The sequence below is a fragment of the Argentina silus genome (assembly GCF_951799395.1).
Source record: "Argentina silus genome assembly, chromosome: 22".
In the NCBI taxonomy this organism is placed as follows: domain Eukaryota; kingdom Metazoa; phylum Chordata; class Actinopteri; order Argentiniformes; family Argentinidae; genus Argentina; species Argentina silus.
Window position 1 is genome coordinate 3,092,630 of NC_139676.1, and position 23,293 is coordinate 3,115,922.

At 43.9% G+C, this 23,293-nt stretch overlaps 1 protein-coding gene across 1 annotated transcript; it reads left to right on the forward strand.

Annotated features, from left to right (window-relative positions):
* The first annotated feature begins 2,878 nt into the window (after nt 1-2,878).
* Nucleotides 2,879-22,192, forward strand: LOC310821878 (integrin beta-1-like). Its single transcript, XM_083694146.1, has 16 exons — nt 2,879-3,137; nt 10,672-10,738; nt 11,106-11,191; nt 12,196-12,412; nt 12,532-12,702; nt 12,863-13,101; nt 13,431-13,586; nt 13,758-13,853; nt 14,017-14,106; nt 14,535-14,675; nt 14,901-15,103; nt 15,423-15,664; nt 15,988-16,210; nt 16,912-17,147; nt 17,448-17,614; nt 20,409-22,192. Exons 2-16 carry the CDS (start codon nt 10,672-10,674, stop codon nt 20,472-20,474), a joined length of 2,400 nt encoding a protein of 799 aa, XP_083550272.1. The 5' UTR covers nt 2,879-3,137; the 3' UTR covers nt 20,475-22,192.
* Nucleotides 22,193-23,293: the final 1,101 nt, after the last annotated feature.

The following is a 23,293-nucleotide window of genomic DNA, read 5'->3' on the forward strand; positions in this document are numbered from 1 at the left end:
GAGAGAACTCCCTGCAGTATGGACTGAAGTAGTATCCTGTTGACTGTAATGGTCTGGCATCACTGTGGTTGTTACCCACTTTGAACACTAGGGGGCAGTATTGTATACATTGTAGTGTATTGCATCTTGGGTTCAAGCCTCAAGCAGACAGGGGCATCTCCAAATCAATGGTAACACAAATCAAGTCCATTTCGACAGTCTCTTACACAGTCAGTAGGGTAGGGTATAATGTTGTAATATACAGTAAATGTTGCAACTCCAGTCCAGTAAATACAGATACAGGCATCTAATGTGTGAAAAGGAGACCCGAGTAAATACCATGGGTGAGGTTTACTGAGAAAACCATTACCCTCAAGCCACCACCGCCTACTGGTACACTGTTACCATAGACCACCATGGTTAACTGCAAAGAGGAAACGACTACATCGATAAGACTAGTAGGCTTTTAATTATGTTATTTAGCTTGTATTTATCCAGGTTAGTTCGCCTCCTGAGGTCTCAAGAGAGACCTGTTCATACGATGGATTTCAATACAATGTGTTGTACGATAAAAAAAACTTTTTATAAAGTAGTAAATTGTAATAGTGTGGAAGAAGGGAAGAGGTCAGTGATAGGAGACAAGATTGGCTTGTTTCTGAGAATAGGCTGCAAACCACACTCTCCACTTCCCCACTTGATATTCCATTTATTTTTAAGCCTAATGTGTCCTTCCCTCTTTTCGTGGGAACCCCGGCTTTCTGTGGTCTTCGTCTTTGGTTTGAGAGAGTGAGTTTTATTTATAGTTTGTAAACGTATCAACACGTCTTGAGGCTGAGTATCGAAACAAGAACATGTGTCCATCAGAGACTGGACAGACTATGAAGACAAAAGGCAACAAAATAAACTCACTTCCTCAGAATTTTGAGATTTTGGATGAGCAATAAATACTTCACATAAAAACGTACACCATACACGATCCTGCTATCACACCAAGGACTGTTCATGGATGAATTCTGGTAACATCATTTATTTAGAGCTTAATGGGAACCAGTAGAGTTTTACCTATCTGGTGTTACTGTTCCCTACTCCTTTTCATTATACTGACTCCACGGGCGAGGGTTTTTCCTGATCAGTGATCGTGTGGTCAGGGAAAACTCCTTGCTATATCTACAGTATAAAAGACTAAAACGATATGAGGGGGACCGTAATGAGGACGTAGAAGACTGAGTGACTGGTGACTTTCTCAGGAGATCTCCTCATTGTTCCGTATGAGTCATATTCAGCCACAAGGGGGCACAAACGTGCATCTCAGTTGAGTGGTTTTATTAAGCCTGTGACACATTCGGCTAAATTTGTGCAGGTTGTCATCTGTTCCCCTTAGTCATGCATAGAGGTAAATAGTTCGCCCCAATTTCCCACCCTTTCCCTGAAGTGTTCACTTACGCTGCGCAATGCAAAGCACTTACAAAGCACCCCCCCCCCCCCCCCCACAAAAGCATATGATTGGTTTCCATGATATCTAAGTACATACTTCAGGGAAATTATGGAGAATTGGGGCGCAGAATGTCTGCCACACAGAAGTATATTAGGTACATTTACAGGTATATAGAATGACACTTAAATAAATAAAAATCAATCAATAAATCAATCACTACCACATTGAAGGCTCCTACTAATAAGGTATCAGTAAAACCTGGACAAGTTGGAAGTGTGTGTGTTTTCTTGGATAAAACAATAAGAGACAATCATATGTGGAGCCGTCTTTTAATTTTGCTAAGTTACAATCAAACTGTCACTTTTTAATGGGAAAAGGAGCTGTCAGGTTTCCAAAAAGACAGAGCACAAAGATATTTTTGGAAAATAGTTTTGGACAAACACACAAACAATCCTCAGTCAAGGAAACAAGACAGGCTCTTTCTGTTGGTTTGTTTGTTTGTTTGTTTGTTTGTTGAGGGCGTAAACAATCTGACAGCACTGATTTCACCACCCAACCAGCCATACAACTTCTTTGTTTACCTCATCTTTTCACCCAAACCCCCTCTTTAGAGTGTATGATAGTAGAATCTCACATTTACACCCCCCACAGATAGAAGCAATCCCATGTGCTTCCCATCATCAACATGGCAGGCCAGGGTTCAAATTACAGTTTTTTTGTGTGTTTTTTTTTTTTTGGGGGGGGGGGGGGGGCACCCCCATAACAAATCACACATATTTGATACCATTCCTCATTCCGCATTCCATGCATTACATACAATGAGCCGGTCCTCCGATTTCTACCTCCACTGGCTCTACGTCTACTCTTTAATCTTAGTACAGTATGAATCATCTTTAATAACACCCTTTATCAGTAGGTAGAACCGGAAGCTCCCCAGACATGTTTATTAAAGGCCTGCACCATACTACCCACAATGCTCATCTGGACACTGTTTAGACAGAGCTGCTTTACTCCCATTTACTGCGGGGTCTTACGAGGTCTTATGAGTCATACTGTGTCTAATTGCTTCACATATGCTCACATACGTGTGTGCGTGTGTCTTTCTTTCTGTATATCTCTCTCTGTGTGTGTGTGTGTGTGTGTGTGTGTGTGTGTGTGTGTGTGTGTGTGTGTGTGTGTGTGTCTGTCTGTCTGTATGTGTCTGTCTGTATGTGTCTGTGTGTGTCTGTGTGTGTCTGTGTGTGTCAGGGTCAGTGTTACCAGACACTGCTATACTGCAGGGAAGGATTCAAGGTTCTCCATCGGAGCTTTCTTCGTTGCCCTCGAAGTCCATTAGGCATTTCCTGTGTGGGCGGGTCTAGATAAGGAGAGGTGGCTGCAATTCGTCGCCCACTTTGTAGAAGGAAAAAGAGTTCGCCCTTGCGGACGCTGAGGAGGACGAACTGTAACGTGTTCGGGCGAGCTGGACTCTCTGCCCGTAGTTACATTTTTTACAACTTTTTTTTTGTTGGTATTTTGTATAGTTGAAGTGTCATTTTAGGATACGCCGCATCGCTGACACTTTGGGAATATTTCCTTCACTATAAAACTAGTCCAAGTCGTGGTGGACCCGCGAACACATTTTTTTTCCTTTGGGAGGGGGGAAAAGCACGGCAAGGATACTTTGTTGCCGCAAATGGTTATCTGAAATCATAATCAAAGACATTAGACAATACAACACAAGGTAAGGTTATGCCCTTTATTCTCTCAAATTGTCGTCCATTTCTAAACTGAGGCTAGGTCAAGACTGAAATATGCAAGTTGTTCGACAAAGGGGATAAGGAATGCGCTTTGGGAACTTTGGGTGGGGATAGCGGTAGGTCGGACGAGGCGACGAAACGGGGATCCGCTTTGTCAATCCACTCGTATCGAAATAGATACTTTTCGGTGGTCATTCGGCCCAATAATAAGTATTCTAGTTGTGTGTTCTTTAACAGAGGGCGATTTAGATGACTGTTGGTGCAGACAAGACAATGGGGTAACTGTTGTCGTCCAGATGTAGAAAGAGCAGGCCTTCCAGGCATAGTGTACACATGGGCCAAGAGGACGGTGGGTCGACGCACCGGTTTCTTTGTATACAAGTGGCCGTGTACTGTCTGGCAATACTGCTTGTGAAAGAACCAGTGTATGCCTTGTTGTAACAGTGTATCGAGGTTGAATATTGAAACGTTGTCGCCTCACATTGTCCAGGAGGGTTTGATATCTTGATAATACACATGGTTTGATAGACCATGTCTATCTGCTACGAAAGTACGCCTGGTGGGAAAGTTTATATATACATTTAAGCTTGTCGAATATTTTACGCCGTATAGCTTACAGAAAGTGTAAAAATATTTAAAAAGAAAAGAGTCTGGTTATTTTGTCCTCCATTGACAAATCTACACAAGCCTGTTACAAGCGACCGTGGGACGAGCGCTACATTATAAAAGGCTTTTGAAGACATGTAGCTCTGTAGTGTGTAAAGGCCCAAACTGTTCTGGGGGAATATATATAGATATATAAAGATCAAAACACACGCCTAGTCTCCCTGTTATAGACAATGTATAGCCTAAGGCCACATTTAGTTTTGTGGTTTCATAAAATGTACCAAGTTTACTGTATTATACTTTATACTGGTAATACCCGTCACGTCAGCCAACGGTGTGGCGTGTACCGTTGGGAGTGGTCAACCAGACAGTACTGTGCAAGGCAAGGCTACAACTCTGAAGTATTAAAGTAATATCCACATCCACAAACGATGTGTAACCAGTATTAGACAAGAATAGTACGAGAAAATTCAACAAAGAAAAGGCTGCCGCACAAAACAACGGCTGTGTTCCAAAATGAAAAAATGCGTTCTTGCACTCGATCTAGACTAGAGCATATACCGTAGTGCAAGTACGCACTTTAGAACACGGCCAACATTTCAACTTCATCAGAAGTCTTCGTCAGGCGTTCAGCTCCAACCCTGTGTAGTAGTACAGTTGACTGTGCAGAATGCTACACTGACAAGATGGTTCCTGCCCGCTTATTCGCTTCCTGTTAGAAATGTGTTGCCAGAGGGTGTGTTTTTTCCCCAACAACAACACAAAGGATACACTGAAAATGATTTGTTGGTGCTAAGAAAGCAAGCAGAGATCCAGATTGCTAGTGTTTAGGGGAGGGGGCTGCTTATCTGCAACAGTCACTGTGTTTCATGATCACTGATGTGACAAGAGACCCACTGTAAATCAGTGTTTTCTTTACAGCTTATTATGTTTTTTTCTACTCCATTATTGCATGTGCAGTGACAATATCAGGTGTGTGGATATCATTTTTCAGAGGAGAGGGGGTTAGGAGGGCCCCTCTCTCTTGACAACCCTGTAATGACAGGTTAATACTAACAGTGTCTGTGTGTCTCAAGGACCAGAGTTGGGTCCCTTTCTTATTTGATGTTGTTTACGTACACACACACTCTCAGTGGTGATTATATAGGTCCAGAGGCTTTATGGTAGTGTAACTACAGTCCGACTACAAGGCAGACGTGTTGCTGGGCAGTCCCTCCTACCGATGACTCACTTCCCTTAGTGACATTGTTGTGAGTTAGTAACAATAGCGCTGGACATAGCCTGGGCCTGGCCTGGGTTAGGCCTGGGTTAGGAGTTTCCCTCCGGATATGTCACTGTGTACAGTTAGTTATATGACTGGTCAGACATAGTCAGCGCCTAAGTTGTCGTTCTGATTCAACACCCTGCCTTCTACTTCCCAGTTGTGAGTCATCTGTTACAGGCTTGGCAGTGTTGACTAGATGAGTGGTCTCTGATCTCCCCCCATGGTGCTGGGGGAGAGGGAGGGCGAGGGGGGGGGGATGAATCATAGATACTCTTGCTGCTTTGTGTGTTGAGGGTCTGGAACTGTGGAATACGTAGTTTGGAACCTTTGGAACACGGCGTTGTTTAGAAGCTGTTAAGTTGGAATGGGTTATCTCATTATCTCTGAGTAAGGTCCTGAGATCATGTCTGAGAGGAGTTAGTGACAGAGAAGGACACTCTCCAGTCAGTTTTTGTAACTCGTCATACAGTCAAGGGGCGGGAGCCATTTAAAACGGCTCCCTCTGTATTCAGTGAATCTTGAGAGCCATATTGCTTTCTCAAAGTGAAGCGAAGACAACAGGAGAGTTATTTTAAACAGCAGTGAGGTACTGCAGTACTGATACTGAAGTGATACAGTCATATATAAAAAAAAAAAAAAAAAACTCACATAAAAGTGAACTAGGGTTGAGAGGTGAAATTCCTCTGTTCAGGTTGGGTTTCCTTTAACATACATTATTTGCCGGTTGAACAGAGAAGCATTCTTCCTGATCCGTCAACGACCGGCCGTTTAGAACGAGCATTGGAGGCGCTGGAGAGTTTAATTAAGGAAATGGACACTGCCCTACTGTTGGGAGAGCTAATGGAGAGGGGGAGGGAGATCGGGAGTGGACTGTAATTTACGCCAGCAGGTGGGGTGAGGGAGGGGGGGGTCAGTGTAAGGGTTGGGCTTCCATCTTGTTTATGGACAACCAGACGGCTGACCCAAACCAAACAATGCGAAAGTACTCTCTGTTGTTATTTTGCGGGTTATCCCTTATTGAACTGTGAGGTTATTCTGTGGGTTATCACTCATTGAATGTACAGTGAAGCTACAGTAACCAATTGAATAAGGCCTTTAACATTCTAATGCAGTCATATTTTCTCCTGGGCTCAAAGGCATCGTGAATAATGTTGTCAGTGCGTCTTGTTGTTCCGTTACTAGGTACAACAACACTGAGCCCTTCCACACTTGTATGCGGCCTTATGTGGTCGACCACTGTGTGGTTAACCAGCGTCTCCTCATCTCAAAGCAGGGGAGCGAGCTAGCGAGATGTGGTTGAGTCACCCAAAGGTGAGGTCTCTTCTTCTCGTGTAGATTTCTATCTCCACCAGCCTCCCCTGCTCTGCACAGAAATTTGACTCAAATGGTTTCGGCATCTCTCAGCAGGAAGAAGCAACATCCTTCAACGCTCTCCATGAACGCTATATTAACCTGCCTTGCTGTAGTCAATAGATGAACCACAGTGTAAGCCTTGTGAGATGTTTTGCATAGAAACTCAAAACTAAGACCTGTAATGTTTAGCACCATTATAGACATGTTTAATGTCTGACACAGTGGAGGCTGGTGGAGGTAGAAATCCATTCCATGCATTACAATGAGCCTGTCCTCCGATTTTTTCCACTCGCCTCCCCTGGTCTGACGCTATACTGTAGGTGTCGGACCATAGACCTCCCGTCTCTAAACAGGCTTGTGTTAATGATTACCACGTAGCCAAGGCCCAACCTCACCCCTCTGTAGCTGCCCCTTCAGCAAACATGAAGACTTGTTGTTTGTGTGAAATCTTGCAGAAAGTGCAGTGGCTAGGGTTGGCTTTGTGCATAGCAGGGGTCAGAGAGAGGATAAGGAAATGACGCGCTGCAAAGCCCTTACTACAAATTAGGGACCAGTCAACCGCCTTCATGAGAACATTGGCCTGTATAATTCCTGCCTTTACTCACTCACTCACTCACACACAGCACAGCAGACAGTGGACATCACAGCCTTCCTGAGGACATGGGCCTGTTTAATTCCTTGTAGCCTATGACTGGCTGTCTTGAGTGTTACCAGGCTATCCTGAGTGTTTATTGGAGAGAAGTACAAATATTCTCAGTGCCCCTCTACTTTTTTTTTTTTTTTTTTACATTTCTGTTTTCTGCACACAAACTAAAAGAATATCCTTCTCAAGGGTAGTGATGGTGGGTGGAGCCTTTACACAGAAGGGAACAGATTCTTCACAAGGCAACGAGACGTGTCTGCCATGGAATGTTGGGTGCATTAGCATCACAGAGCAGATTCTTCTTCCCCTGAGGCACATTTTCAGGTTGTAGATCATATCAACCAATCAACCCCTCTCTGACCCTGTCTGCAGCCAATGACAGGCGACGCACCGTGACGAGGACCCAGGGGATCGAGTTACCTGGGTCCTCCCTTGGCGCTGGTTTTGACGTAATCCTGGTAAATAAACATTACTTTAGTCTTTGCCATAATGTAGTTCATTGAGTAGGCTGGAAAGTGAGTGTGCTGTTTCGATTTGAAGTTTAATGTCGTGTTGAAGGGTTCTTGGCCTTCCTGTGAGGTGTCCAATAATATTTGGACAGAAGCACCGTTCAGTCAATGAGAGATCGTTTTGCTGTGTGCAGAGGCTCTCTCTCTATCTCTCTCTCTCCCCCCCCCCTTCCCACTCTCTTGTGGGACCTGACCATACAAAGCCGTGATTCCACATAGTTTAATCACACTACTATAAATATTCAGCATGTCACGCCTGTCTCTGTTCAGTTGCAGCTTTTAGTTGCTGAAAGATTTTCTTTCAAGTTTAATGGCTGCTGAAGGCTTGAAGGTGTCATTTATTTCATCACGTTTATCCCGCCTACAAACATCGCTGCATTTGGTTCCAAAAACACAGGGAAGGCGTTGTCTGCTAAAACATTAAAATCGGATTTTAAAACAAATTAGGGTCATTCTACCGACTCTTAAAAACACGCTACCGACAACAACAATGCATGTGACATGTATGAAACATGGGAGACATTCCATGTGTGATGCTTGTACATGTATAATGTTTTCACTATAAACATCACCAAGCGTTTCCTGTGACTGATATACAGAGTGTATGAAACTGATATACAGCGTGTATGAAACCCCTCCCTTCCTCCCACGCTGGCCTCCTCTGCTGCTGCTGACATCTGTTATCAGTGCAGAGGTTGTAGGGTGGAGGAAACCGACCTAGTTGTTCTCGGTCTTGGGCTCTGTCCTGCCAGAGATATCCCCTCCGCTCCAACGGTCGATTCAGAGCTTCGTTGAGTTGAGTACGCCTTATGGTCAGTCATCTCTCTACAGTTGGTGCCATAGAAATATAATCAATACAACTGATCAGGCCCATTCTAATCAACATTCCATGGTGAGTGTACCGGAGGCCATTTTTTGATGTACCATTTGGAAGATTTACAACCAACCAACTCAACTGACGTAAATGGTACTATGTTGCTATGGTGCCACCTCTGAATTTGTAGCTTCTCTCTCTGTGTTTTACACATACAGCAAAATTACCATGGCAATTATCTGTTACAATTCCATGTCAGCCATCTTTTGGTGTCCTAGCCAAATTGTTCTGAGGGACCATGTCCGTTCTACTCATTCTATTTATACTATTATACTGTGAGCTGTAAATACAGGCGGTACTCAGGAATGTGGGAGGGGACCTAACATTGAGAGGGATGCAACATTTATGCTATATGTGTATTGTAAGAAATGTACCAACTGACGCCTCCCTTTGAATACAGGCTACCTCTGATACCATTCTTTCTTTCACCTTTTATAGGCTATTTCTTTTAGGCCAGTTCATGTTCAATACGCATTTTTGCTACAATCAGTTCTTTAGACATTTAATCAGTTCTTCCATCCAGTCTGCTAGCATTCTGATGGCTATCACTGTAGCCTTTAGGGACCTCACATTAGAGATGGCCACTGGGCCTAGGCCCTGGGAGGCTGCTGGAGGTGGAAATCAGAGGACGGGCTCATTGTAATGCATGGAACGGAATGAGGGATGCTATCAAACACGTGTTTGATACCATTCCTTATACCATTCCTTAGATTACAATGAGCCCGCCCTCTAATTTCCACCTCCAGCAGCCTCCCCTGGCCTAGTCCCACAGGATGTGGTTGTTTTCTGTGTCTACAGGCTGTACTCTGGTTCATACTGTGTGAATGTGTGTGTAGGCCTATTCTTTAATTAGAATCTGGGTTCTACACTGTAAATTCCAAGCAAAAGTGCCAGAGCAGAATTATTTGAATTGGAAAAACAACACAAAATTAAACAGCATGCAAACACTTGTGGATTAGTCTTGTGTGTGGATATTTTTAGTGTCATCGTTGTGCCAGTTTGACACAGGGTTGGGGAACAGCCTCCTCCAACCGTCAGTTGGACTCATTTGTCAGGAGAAGTCGGTAATGCTATCAGAGCCTACCGAATAAGGCGATTTCTGTTCAACCGCACTCTAACTGTTACCAAGACGTATTGTCCTGCTGGCAGATAGAAACAGTGGCTCTCATCCCCGTGAATGTTTCCCCGCTAGCTACGTAGAGGCAGGGAGTCTGGGTTTAGAACTGCGAGGTCTGGGCATGCTGTCAGGGGATGTGTGTCATCGGGACGGGAACCTAGCGAGGGTGGGGGTTGGGGGGCTGAGGGGAGGCATGTAGCTGCCTGACCAAATATGGGAGCAGCCAGACACACTCACACACTACTCTTCTTAGACACTCACATTCTGCCACAAACACACACACACACACACACACACACACACACACACACACACACACACACCTCTCTGTTAGGGAGCTGTGGCTTTGCGTCAGACTTGGCTCCACAGGAATGTTGGCCAATATGGAGCTGCTTTCCAAGGTGTTGACAATCTCTCACCTCTTAATGTGATGACTACTGTTAGCATTCAGTTGAGGACAGACCTACCTACTCCAACCCTATCTACTCCATTTTCCTCAGTGGTAGTTTTTATTGTCGGTAGTGTGTTTTAAGAGTCGGTAGAGTGATGAATTAGTTGCCCTTTTGTTTTCAATCTGATTTGAACGTATTCGAAGACAGCTTAGACGGCAGTCCCTCTGGCTTTGTCGAACCAAATGCAGTGACGTGTGCGCGTGTGAGAGTGTGACCTGTCCCAAAATGAAAGTTTAAAAAGTGGCCTAATGTTGCAGAGTCCATTTTAAATCTATTATTACCATGATATTGAACTGTGAGTGAACTGTTTCTCTAAACTGCAGCAATATAGGCTATCCTACTGTGTTTCCCTGCATGAGAGAAGCTTTGTTGAGAAGCATTGTTGGGTGTATATTTCTGAAACTAGCGGTCACAGTTATAGGGAACCTTTTTGTTGAGTTTGGCACCACTTTCTTTATTCTCACACTTTTGACCCAGTTAACCCCCGCCCACAGTTTCCTACCAAGTGTTGTCACCATGCTCGTTGCCTCAATGAAACAATACAGAACGATCCTCCCTTCTGTATCTGAGAAGAGAGAGGTCCTTTGTTTTTTCTGTTGGAAGAACACCACACCATAATGTGACATTTATATCACATCATTTCTATGAAGGAATTGACCCACTTTTTAACCCTCTCTGCTCTGTGTGTTTCTCATTGCAGATGGATCTGAGGCTGTTGTTGATAGCAACGTTACTAGGAATCCTTTGTTCCTGCAGTGCACAACAGGGTAAGGATCGTTCCGTTCACTCACACGTTTGTACGACATCTTCACTTTTAGTGGCTAACCTGCATGTTATCGCTCCTCATCACTCCTGTTTAGCGCTTTATTAAATATATTAAACGCACGTTCAACATATTACCAAAGTGTGGTAACTAATTTGCTGAATTGCATTATTGTATGCTGAATGTTCTCATTTGATGATGTCATTAAGAAACTGCATGAAGATGACTTCGGCATGACTTTTCAATTGGATAAACTGAAAGAAATGTTGTGTTTCCGAGGCAAGAAGAAGAGGCTGTAATTGAATTAGAAAGTTTTTTTGTGCTGCCTCCATTAGGCAATTGCATTCATGAAATGTATTGTGTGTTTTCAGAGGGCAGTGATTGCATCAAGGCCAACGCACAGTCGTGTGGAGACTGCATCCAAGTTGCAGAGAAGTGTGGATGGTGTACAGATGCTGTAAGTGTCTTGGCAAAGCTGTGTGTGTGCGCGTGCGTGCGTGCGTGCGCAAGCATGGATTTTTACAATGGCATGATTCAGGAATATGCTTATTGGAGTATTTGCTCGGACATTGTTAGGTGGACACACACACACACATACACAAGCTCATTAATATTGTAATACAGAGTGCACTGCTTTATCAACTGATCAAAACGGGCTGCAATAGAACTTCAGTGCAGTGTTGACTACCTGTTTACCAGTGGTGGTAGAAATCGGAGGACGGGCTCATTGTAATGCATGAAATGGAATGAGGACTAGTATCAAAGACACCTGTTTGATACTATTCCTCGTGGCATTCCATGGCTGTTCACCCACTTCAACATGTCGTGAAATGCCCACTAGAAGCACAATGTTGAGCACTCGATGAGCAACACCATGCCAGCACCATCACCTGATGCATGTACTCTGGTATGCTTCAGGGGAGGAAAAGCCCCTCTCTGCGTGCTTGTTGTTGAAGAATGAGGCCTTGTGAGATATCATGGGAATCCAATCTATACTTTTAATGAGACTTATCTTGTTGTCCTGTTTGCTCCTTTTTGTCCTGTAGCCTAAGGAAATGGCCGACAAATCAGATTGTTCAGACAGTTGCATCTGCAGGACAACTATCGGATAACTACAGGGATGCCTCTGGAAGCCTTAAGCTCCAGGGCATAGGCTAGTTAAGGGCTAGTTTTAACAGTATGGTGCTAATATTTTCTCGTCTCAGTTAGAACCACCTTTGTTGTCATACCAATTCTGGCATCTAGTCTGGAACCTTCTGGGGTTGGTCCAGTGTGGTTCAGTTAGTAGAGAATGACACTCGTAATACTAAGGTTGTGGGTTTGATACCTGCTGGGACTATATATACAAAAAATGTCTGCACACACTGTACTGTAAGTCAGTTCTGCTAAATGGCTTATGTTATGAAAATTTGGTTTCTATTTCCTCTGATGTAAGTCGTCGTTGTCGTCTGTGTCCCGCAGGACTTCCTGAAGCAGGGAGAGTCCAAGTCGGCCCGCTGTGATGAGCTGGCGTCCCTGATCAAAAAGGGCTGTGCTGTGGCCAATATTGAGAACCCCCGTGGCAATATCAACATAGACACAGACAAGCCTGTCACCAACCGCAAGAAGGACGTGGCGCTCAGCCCAGAACAGATCACTCAGATTCAGCCTCAGAAGCTCACGCTCACCCTCAGATCTGGTAAAGCCCTGACTGACTCTTGCCCACCTCACCCCCCCCCACCCCCCCTTTATTTGACATATTTAAAATACATGTACACTCACCACTGATGTCTCAACCTGTGTCATTATTTTTGCCAGGTGAGCCCCAGACCTTCAACCTGAAGTTCAAGCGTGCGGAGGACTACCCCATCGACCTGTACTACCTGATGGACCTGTCCTTCTCAATGAAGGACGATCTGGAGAACGTCAAGAACCTGGGAACTGACCTCATGAGGGAGATGCAGGAGATCACATCAGACTTCAGGATTGGTGAGAAGAAGAATAGGGATTACATTTGATACTGGAACACCCAGAGGCAAATTTTCGTAAAAAGGTGGATTTACGCTTCTCACCCCAAAAAAGTGTGTAAACGGATCACAGATTATATAACCAGTAATAATAGATTAGAATCTATTGTTTACCATGGCAGGCTTCGGCTCATTTGTGGAGAAGACTGTGATGCCGTACATCAGCACCACCCCGGCCCGACGGCTCAACCCATGCACAAGCAACGAGAATTGCACCAGCCCCTTCAGCTACAAGAACGTCCTGAAACTGACCAAGGAGGGCCACCAGTTTAACGACCTGGTCAGCAGGCAGCAGATCTCTGGCAACCTGGACTCTCCTGAGGGGGGCTTCGATGCCATCATGCAGGTGGCGGTCTGTGGGGTGAGTGAGTCTCCTGGAGGGCTAGCAACCCTTCAAGCAGGGTTCGAATTATGTTATACATCAACTCTTTGGCGGGGGGTTGGCAACTACTCTTGGGGGGGTCCCAACCAGGGGAGGCTGGTGGAGGTAGAAATAGGAGGACAGGCTCATTGTAATGAATTGAATGGCATGAGGAATGGTATCAAACAACAATCAAATTTTGTTACGGTTAAGGTCAGCTTAAGGTTTTGACTTAGTCAGGCTTTCAATGGGATGCTGGTCAGAGAAGTAATTTTAATCTCTCCCTTGGAAGGGTTGTGTTTCTCTAACCCTCTCTCCTCCCCCCTCAGGACCACATCGGCTGGAGGAACGTGACACGTCTGCTGGTGTTCTCCACAGACGCTGGCTTCCACTTCGCTGGAGATGGAAAGCTGGGTGGCATCGTTCTGCCCAACGATGGGAAGTGTCACCTGCAGGACAACATGTACACAATGAGTCACTACTACGTACGTATTTCCTGTCTCGAAAAATTACCCTGTTCACTGTTTACTGTTTTATTTCACCTTTAAGTATCCATGTTAGTCTGACTGAAACCATCAGTCAGACTAACCATGGTCATTTGGAGCTGTAGATCTGTGTTTTTAAGTTGTTCCCTTTTGCGTTTTTTTAACTGGCAGGACTATCCCTCTATCGCACATTTGGTCCAGAAACTAAGCGACAACAACATTCAGACCATCTTTGCTGTCACTCAGGAATTCCAGCCTGTTTACAAAGTAAGGTGTGTGTGTGGTGTGTGGTGTGTGGTGTGTGGTGTGTGGTGTGTGTGGGTGTGGGTGTGTGTTCACTTCTAATCAGATTGGGCTAATTCAGCTTATGTAACCTAAAGCACTGATCAATCTGATTCATTGATTGATGTTTCATCTTATCCCTTTGTAGGAACTGAAGAATCTCATCCCCAAGTCTGCTGTGGGAACCCTGTCCTCCAACTCCAGCAACGTCATCAAGCTCATTATTGATGCTTACAACGTGAGTACAACAACTATAGGCATATTTGGCTCCTAGAAAAGCACTCTTAATTAGTTTTATTGTTATTCAATGCTCCTTTGCATACACTAGGGTAAGACAGTTGTACTAAGCTGATGAGGCAAACTTTCTATATTTTAAAAAGTAAAAAAAAAAGTACCAATCCCAGATTAATGAGAGGCAAAATTCCTGCAGAAAAAAAATATTTATTTCTTTGTTTGTTGTGTGGCATCTTTGGGTCAATGCACTTTCTACCAGTGGAGGCAGAAGTCTGAGGACGGGCTCATTGTAATGCAAGGAATGGAATCAAACACACGATTCCATTTCATGCATTACAATGAGTCTGTCCGCCAATTTCTGCCTCCCACTGCCTTCCACCTGTTCTGACTTGGGAAGATTGTTTTAATGGTATTCTCTCTTTGCTGTGTTAGTCCCTGTCATCTGAGGTGATTCTGGAGAACAGCAAGCTGCCTGAGGGCGTGTCAATCACATACAAGTCCATCTGCAAGAACGGTGTCACGGCAACGGGAGAGAACGGAAGGAAGTGTTCTAACATCTCCATCGGAGATGAGGTAAGTCAGAGAACCCACAGGACAGGGGTCGAATTATACACCCACTCTTGGGGAGTTATACCAACATAGCATTCTGAGTACAGTATGTGAATGCAATGTCCATTGACAGCAAAAGAATAACTGGACATCTTCTTTGTTATTCATCAATGGCTCTCTTTGTTGTGCGTTTGGAACCAGGAAGTGTCGTCTCACTGAACAGTTCTTCATCTTCATGTCCTTCTCCAGGTGTCCTTTGACATCTCCATTGAGTCTCAGAAGTGTCCATCTAAAGACAAGCCTGAGGTCCTGAAGATCAAGCCCCTGGGCTTCACCGAGGAGGTGGAGATAGTCCTCAACTTCATCTGTGAGTGTGAATGTCACAAAGATGGGAAAGCCAACAGTGACATCTGTCACCACGGCAACGGGACCTTCGAATGTGGAGCCTGCAGGTAACTTAACAAGATACTGACAGCATGTTTCATGTTTTTGGCCCCCTCCTTTTGAGTCTTTGTTGATTTTAGCCGTGACATCTTTTTAAGACTGCTTTGAGCGTTTGCCTCGGTCTGCCTACTGGAGTGAAATTATTCCATTGACTCCATTGTGCCAGGCAAATTCAATAAAACACAGCCAAGTTTTTGGTAATGATTTGAAATACTAAATGAACCCATGTCTGATTGAAACTAGCCTATAAGCTATTGGAAGTAGCCTATATGCTAACATTTGAACTAGCCTATATGCTAACTGATCATCTGTCTTGCTGTATCTCAGGTGCAACGAAGGGCGTATTGGAAGACTGTGTGAGTGCAGCACAGAGGAGGTGAGGACAGATGACTTGGACGCCAACTGTCGTAAGGACAACGGCACGGACATCTGCAGCAACAACGGAGACTGTGTGTGTGGGACCTGTGAGTGCAAGAAGAGACCCCAGAACCCAGAGGAACGCTACAGCGGAGAGTTCTGCGAATGTGACAACTTCAACTGTGACCGCTCCAACAACAAACTCTGTGGAGGTGAGGGATGCCGTCGTGTGTGTGTGTGTGTGTGTGTGTGTGTGTGTTCAATTATGAGAAACACGTCGGTGTGAGGTGAAACTTATTGTATTCATTCAGTACTGTTGGTTCATGCACAATACATTCACACTCATCTGAGGTAAACTGTGGAATAAATGACTAATCAATTAAAGAAAGTGTTTTAGATCAATGAGGAGGAGATGGATGGTTTTTGAGTTGTGTGGCACTGACTGGATGTGCTAAGGAAATATGGATTGAACTGTGCAGCACTGAACCCCCCCCCCCCCCCCTCTCTCTCTCTCCTCTCTCTCCTCTACCACCAGGTCACGGGCGCTGTGACTGCCGGGTGTGTATCTGCGATGCCAACTACACGGGCAGTGCTTGCGACTGTTCCCTGGACACCACCACCTGCCTGGCCGCCAACAAGCAGAGCTGTAATGGCCGGGGCATCTGTGAGTGTGGCGTCTGCAAGTGCACCAACCCCAAGTTCCAGGGCGCCACCTGTGAGATCTGCCCCACTTGCCCTGGGGTCTGCGCCGAGCACAAGTGAGCAAACACGCATTCCTTATTCCATTCCATGCATTACAATAAGCTTGTGCTCCAATTTCTGCCTCCACCAGCCTCCCCTGATATACACTCACCGAACACTTTATTAGGAACACTTTATACTAACACTAGGTAGGGCCTCTCTTTGCTCTCAAAACAGCCTCAATTCTTTGTGGCATTGCTTCCACAAGATGTTGGAAACATTCCTTTGAGATTCTGGTTCATGATGACATGATTGCATCACACAATTCCTGCAGATTTTTCAGGTGCACTTTCAAGCTGTGAATCTCCCGTTCTACCACATCCCAAAGGTGTTCTATTGGATTCAGATCCGGTGACTGGGAAGGACACTGAACTCATTGTCATGTTCATGAAATCAGTTTGAGGTTACTTTTGCTTTGTGACATGGTGCTTTATCATGCTGGAAGTAGCCATTAGAAGATGGATGAACTGTGGCCATGAAGGGATGCTCATGGTCAGCAACAACACTCAAATAGGCTGTGGCATTCAAGCGCTGATTGATAGGTATTAACAGGCCCAAAGTGTGCCAAGAAAACATTCCCCATACCATTCCACCACCTCCACCATGAGAAGGTGTACAGGTGTTCCTAATAAAGTGTTCGGTGAGGTGTATATGAACACATACTTTATCCCAGGATATGAATAGATAATTTGCCTAACGTCTGTGTGTTCCTCTGCAGGGATTGTGTGCATTGCCAAGCCTTCGAGACGGGTGAGAAGAAGGAAACGTGTGAGAGAGAATGCAGCTACTTCACCATGATCAAAGTGAAGGACAGAGACAAGCTGCCCCAGCCCGGCGAACAGAGCTACCCCCTCACACACTGTAAGGAGAGGGATGCCAACGACTGTTGGTTCTATTACACCTACGCTGTCAGGAACGACACCGAGAGGGAGGTGTACGTGGTCGAAACTCTGGGTGAGTTTGGGCGGGGGTAGTTTTTGGTCATCCAAAACTATTTTTTACTCTACTTGGTGAGTGGGGCCCTATCTTTGGTCATCCAAAAGTGTCTGACCTTTTGGTGAGTTGGGCCCTCTGGGGAAACAGTCTTTGGTCATCCCTTTGAGGTATACTGGCTCCAAATCTACATACGAGTATTTACAGCGTGTCTTTGAACATACTTTTATTTCCTTGTCTCTTAACACAATAAGTACAATCAAATATACTGGATATTGACAAGATGTATAAAAATGTCTCTCCGGGCCCTGTGTGTGACAGAGTGCCCCGCCGGTCCCGACATCATCCCCATCGTGGCGGGCGTGGTGGCAGGGATCGTTCTGATTGGTCTAGCCCTCCTGCTCATCTGGAAGATGCTGATGATCATCCACGACCGCCGGGAGTTTGCCAAGTTCGAGAAGGAGAAGATGAACGCAAAGTGGGACACGGTATGTTATGGCAGTTCATATGACAGCATACCCATATCATGTATGGCAGTCAAACGTTGGTGTGTTTGATCCATTAAATGATGGTGGATGGTTCAAGTCAGTTATCACTCTAGCTTTTTAGATAGGAACTATTTCACGGTGTAAACCTCAGAAAAAATCTGCTCTGCTCTTGAAATCTCTCTGCACTGTCCTTTCTCTTGACCAACAAGAGCACAGAAACCTCTGTCTTTGTAGCCTATTGTTGAGACTTCAGTCACCAAAGGAGTGGCCTGTACTCTAGAGGCCGCCGCCTTTCCCTGGCTACGGTCTCAGTGCTGCTCTGGCCAGACTCACTGGCCAGACAGCAGCACTGCATGCCCAAAATAGGCAATGAAGCAGAGAGAGGGCGTGTTGGGTCATAACAAAGACAGCTCGTCCAGCTTAGTGTGCATATCAGTATATCTGGAAGTCACAGCTGAGCCTCATAGCCACCGTGTCGCAAGTTGATGCTTAAATGGCTGCCTGGGCACTTGTGGGAGCGAGCAAGTTCACATTTGAGAATGAAAATGCATTGCCTTTGTCTCAAGACTATGGCGAAACCACTGGAGTTTAATACATTTACTTTATTTTATTCATTTATTCTATCATGAATACATCATCCTTTGTTTCCATCTGTCCAATCTACCTCTCCATCCTGTTTTCCTGTCATCTTTTCAATCCTTTTTACCTTATTTTTCTTGTCCTCCTTTTGTGCAAACCACTCTCATTCTCTACCATAGCAAGAGAACCCCATATACAAGAGCCCCATTAATAAGTTCCAGAACCCAAGTTATGGACGTAAAGGCGTGGTCCAATAAGTCTAAGTTGGTATTGCCTGTCTGTCTCCTTCTCTTTCCATTTCCCATTCCAGCATGACCTTTTCCTTTTGTGTGTGTGTGCTTGAGTTATGCATCACGTTAATTATGTATTCAAATTTCACACCCCTTTTTGCACCATATTTCCATTATCTCTCAATCTATTTCGCCAAAGTAAAAATTGTAGGCCAGAGAGATCAATTTAAATATTTCAGTAGTGAGTTTCAGGTTTTTAAGTGTTTTTATACCACGGGTGGTTTGGAATTCGCATTGTTAGAGCCTTTCCTGCCCATGATATATTAGACAACAAACACATGGCCACGTCCATTCCTAAAAAGTGCCGTCGTTTACGTCGTTACTGAGCAACGCACACTACGACTACTACACGAAAAAGCTAGTTATCAAACCAGTTACGTGAGCTGTACAAATTATATAAATATTGTCGGGTGCCTCTCAACACTTTTAATCCAGCTCGTAGCCAGCCAGGAACTGTAGGTACTGTGCGTAGCTAGCAGCCAGACGAACGCAACATTGTGTCGATCACGGCCAAGCATAAACCACGATGTGCGGCGCAGACTGCCATCATGCGTTGATCGCATTTCACTTCCATCTGGTATATCTATAGGCAAGAAGCAAGATTCATTCCCAAAACATAATTGTTCAACAAAACGTGATGCTACATTCTCAAACACTGGTTGTCAAGTGCTATTTAAGGCGTTCTCTGATCATTAGTTCTATTCGTATTGACTGCCATGTTAATCAAAACTATCCAAGCGCTGGTTGACAGTTCCAGAATAGTTTTTTTTTAGGAACGCTGTCCAAGGTGAAAACAGCTAGATAACGACGTAAACAATGGCATTTTAGGAATGGACATGGCCATGTGTATGTTGTCTAATACATCATGGGCAGGATTGGCTCTAACAATGGGAAATGTAGGTTAAATGGTTCTATGCATAGACGTGCGCTGTTTTAACAAGCACAGCCGTGGACAGCGTCCCTAGACACCAGTTCTGGAACCGTCAACCAGCGCTTAGGTAGTTTTTTTTTAACATGACAGTGAATACGAATAGAACTATTGACCCGAGAACGAAAGAGAATGAAAAAATGATGGTTTGAGAATGAATCTTGCTCCTTAATGCTGGTAACCCATTGTATTAAAGTAATAATACACTGGAGTCTATGTGTTGTGACATGGTTGTATGTAATATTGCTTATATCGTAAGAAACTAGACTATGTTCCTGTCTTAGCTGTATCACACCATTATCATCCTCAATAACTTTGAACAGGTGTAGTTGGAACATGAAGGGGGTGACTCATTGGACCAGGAGAGAAATTGTAAAAAAAAAAAAAAAAAAAATACAATGAGTGTGTCCACCGATTTCTACCTCTACCAGCCTCCACTGCTTTGGATTATACCGTATCTAACATGTAGGGACTATTTCACTGCATGTTGGTGTGACATTAACATGTTAGAGCATAGGTTGTTGGTTCGAGTCCTTGTTTAAAGAAGTGAGTAATGTCATAACTGAATTGTTGAATTGAGTATACTTGAGTATACACGCTTCAGATTATGTGCGATTTTGTGTGAATTGATTTTGGTTTGCAACGCTTTGGTGCGCCGCTTTATGTACAAGCAGGTCTATTCGCGATTCAAATTAACCAATTGATGTGATTTGTCAAGTGATGTGGAGTGTCTCTAACCCAGTGTTCCTCACTCCTCCTCCTGGAGAGCCGTAGTACTGCAGGCTTGTAGCACTGAAAACACCTGACTCAGCTAATCAAGGTTTTGAAGATCAGTTGATTAGTTCAATCAGGTGTGATATAGCACTAGGCTGGGACAAAAACCTGCACCCACTGTGGCTCTCCAGGACCAGGATTGGGTATCAATGCTCTAACCGAATCACTCTTCTAGTACCCATGGAAACCGTTTCCTCACCCTCGTTCTCCTTATGTCCTCCAGGGCGAGAACCCGATCTACAAGAGTGCCGTAACAACTGTCGTCAATCCAAAATACGAGGGCAAATGATGGAGAAACCTATCATTCATTACAACACTGTATGCAAAAGAATATGGGGGGGAGGGGAGGGGCGGGGGGGTTGTTTTTATATGTTCACTTTCATGTTTGTTTTTGTAGTCACCAAATGATAGCAGCGCATTTTGCCACTATTTTCCATATGTTTTACTAACGTTTTGTTCTATGCATCATTTGGAGCATTGTACAGTATGTATAAACTTGTTTTTTTATTTTTACTTTTTGTGGAACTTGAGAGGATGTTTTTACTGATTTTTTTTTTTTTTTTTTGCCACAGGACTGGCAAGGTCTTTAAAGGCCTGTTTGTGCCTTTTAATAGAACACCTTACTTTGAGCATACAGTTAAGGTCAATTTATGCTTTGTCGATCGACACTGCCGATCAAGAGAAATGACGTCTAGTCGACACTTTTGAGTGTCACCGAGGGATGTCATGCACCTCCTGAACTTTCTCGCTGACGTCGTCATCGATCGACTATGACAAGGCGAGCGACACTTTGTTTTTGTCGAGCAACGATATGCCGATCGACACATATTAAAAAGCATAGAACAGCCTTTACGCCTTCATAGCGTAGTATAACACTTGTTATAAGCATGTACAGTATTAATGCATTATAATGTCTTGTCTCATAATGACCCTCAGCTGTAATCAGTTATGTTCCATCAGTTGAAAAACATGCCTTATAGACTGACTTAACATTTTATGATATGAAGACATTATAAGGCATCATACATGCCTATAATGAGTTATAATGCATTATATGCGTGTGCCTCATAGAAAGTGTTACCAGCCATTTTTATTGTCAAGGGTTAAATCGGATGTCAATACGAGACGAGATATGTAGCGATAGCTGGCCGCTGGGACAGCAGTTAATTGACGTGTACAGTTAGCAGACCTGGGTTCAAATAGTATTTTTAAGTCATTTCAAACACTCATCTATGCTTGATTGAGTTTGCCTGGTGCAATGGAACCAATAGAATAGTCCCAAAAATGCTAACCCCACCCATCTGGTACTGTTGGCAGAATAAAATGATTTCAAACGCTATTTGGACCCAGGTTTGAACATTTATTAGTGGGTTCTGTGTAAAGCCATACATAGTCACAGGAAGGGCCTGGAAGCGAAGGTATGTTGTAATTTTTTTATTTCTTATCAATGTGTTAAATCTGAACAATCAATTGAAATGTTTCAGTGTCCAGAAAAGATATTTGTCACGTGAATCTTTTTAAAGGAAATGACATCAATGTACAGGAAGTAGTAGTATTATGGGCTCCAGGTTTAAAATTGCTTAATTTAAAAGAAAACTCAGGTCCCTAATTCCTCATTAATAACAATGCCAAATATACATACATTAACTGCCTTATTTGCAAACAAAATGTCTTGTGTTAAATGTCTCGTTTCATTTACCGAAAGTTAATTCTGAAAGGGGTTCATCTTGTATTATTGAGTCCCAGCTTGCTTTTTTTATTTTACTGTCAAATAATTCTCACCTAACCTTTTTTCTGATGACTTGATTGGACGTTTCCATGGTGATCACATTTGTCATAATGATCAGTGTTAAGGGAATGACCTCAAAAAACCCCACTTGTAATAGAACACACGCCACATCACCCTTGTTTTTAAAGTGCCTTTTATTTCATCATCACCTTCACATTCGCAATACTTAATTTCTGAAGTTATTTATTAAATAAAGATCCAAAACAAAATTTCCCCAACATTGTTACATTCTACGTGTGTGTGTGTGTGTGTTGATTATTGTATCATGTGTCTTTGATCAAGTTTATGTGACCGGCGTGGTTCGAATCTGGGTCTCCTGATTCGAAGGCCCAAGCGTCTACCATTATGCCAAGAGAACACCCTCAAGGCCGAGAGAGACATTTGAGTTTATATCTCTCAGGCAGGGCTACCTCACGAGAGCATGATTCCAAATCACCTCCGCTACATTGAAGAGAGGGAGAGGAGATGGAGCTTACGTAGAATCGAGCCAAAATTGTGATCCATGCTTCAGCTCACCACGACCCCATCTTTAGATCTTGTACTATATCAATTCTCACTCACTCAAAAACATACAATGTTCAGTATTTCTTCATCCTTTTTCACACACATAAACATTGACTCTCAGAAGGATTGATTTGTGTGATGTGATAATGCCTGCCTGGCTACGGACAACCATTCTTACTCAATAGGGAGCTTCATGTGAAGTAATGATTGCATATATAGACATTACTGCATTAGGTCAACCTCCAGTCTTGTGCTGCAGCTGCACTGGGTCCAATGAGTGATGAGGGCTGCAGCCTGCAGACGGTGGTGGCATTTCCACTGCAGCCAGAGGGAGGAGGGAACAAGGGCATTCCAGAGAGACACAGCATAAGATACTAGTAATGATGTATTCAGAGTAGATACATACAGTTAGGATATATACAGCGGGGGGAGGTAGAAATCGGAGGACGGGCTCATTGTAATGAAGAATGATATTGTTTGATACCATTCCTCATTCCATTCTACGCATTACAGTGAGCACGTCCTCCAATTTGTACCTCCACCAGCCTCCCCCACAGTACACGTATGGGACTAGGCAAACACTTTCTACCACCCTCCCCAAATTGCAGACACATAGATAAAGATCCACAACAGGAAACATCCAAATTGTTGTCTGTTCATATGTGAGCTGAACCGATATATTCAACCAGGGTTTTGTAAGGGTTGTAAATCAAATATGGTTCAGTTCAGTTCAGTTCAGTTCAGTTCAGTTCAACAACAACAACAACATATGTATTGTAACATAGAAGAACTTTCTCTCTGTTTGGACCATGAGC

Coding starts and splice junctions, on each gene's coding strand:
- LOC310821878 (XM_083694146.1), top strand. CDS start 10,672: ATGGATCTGAGGCTGTTGTTGATAGCAACGTTACTAGGAATCCTTTGT. Junction 11,192..12,195: donor GTGGATGGTGTACAGATGCT/GTAAGTGTCTTG, acceptor TGTGTCCCGCAG/GACTTCCTGAAGCAGGGAGA. Junction 17,148..17,447: donor GTACGTGGTCGAAACTCTGG/GTGAGTTTGGGC, acceptor TGTGTGTGACAG/AGTGCCCCGCCGGTCCCGAC.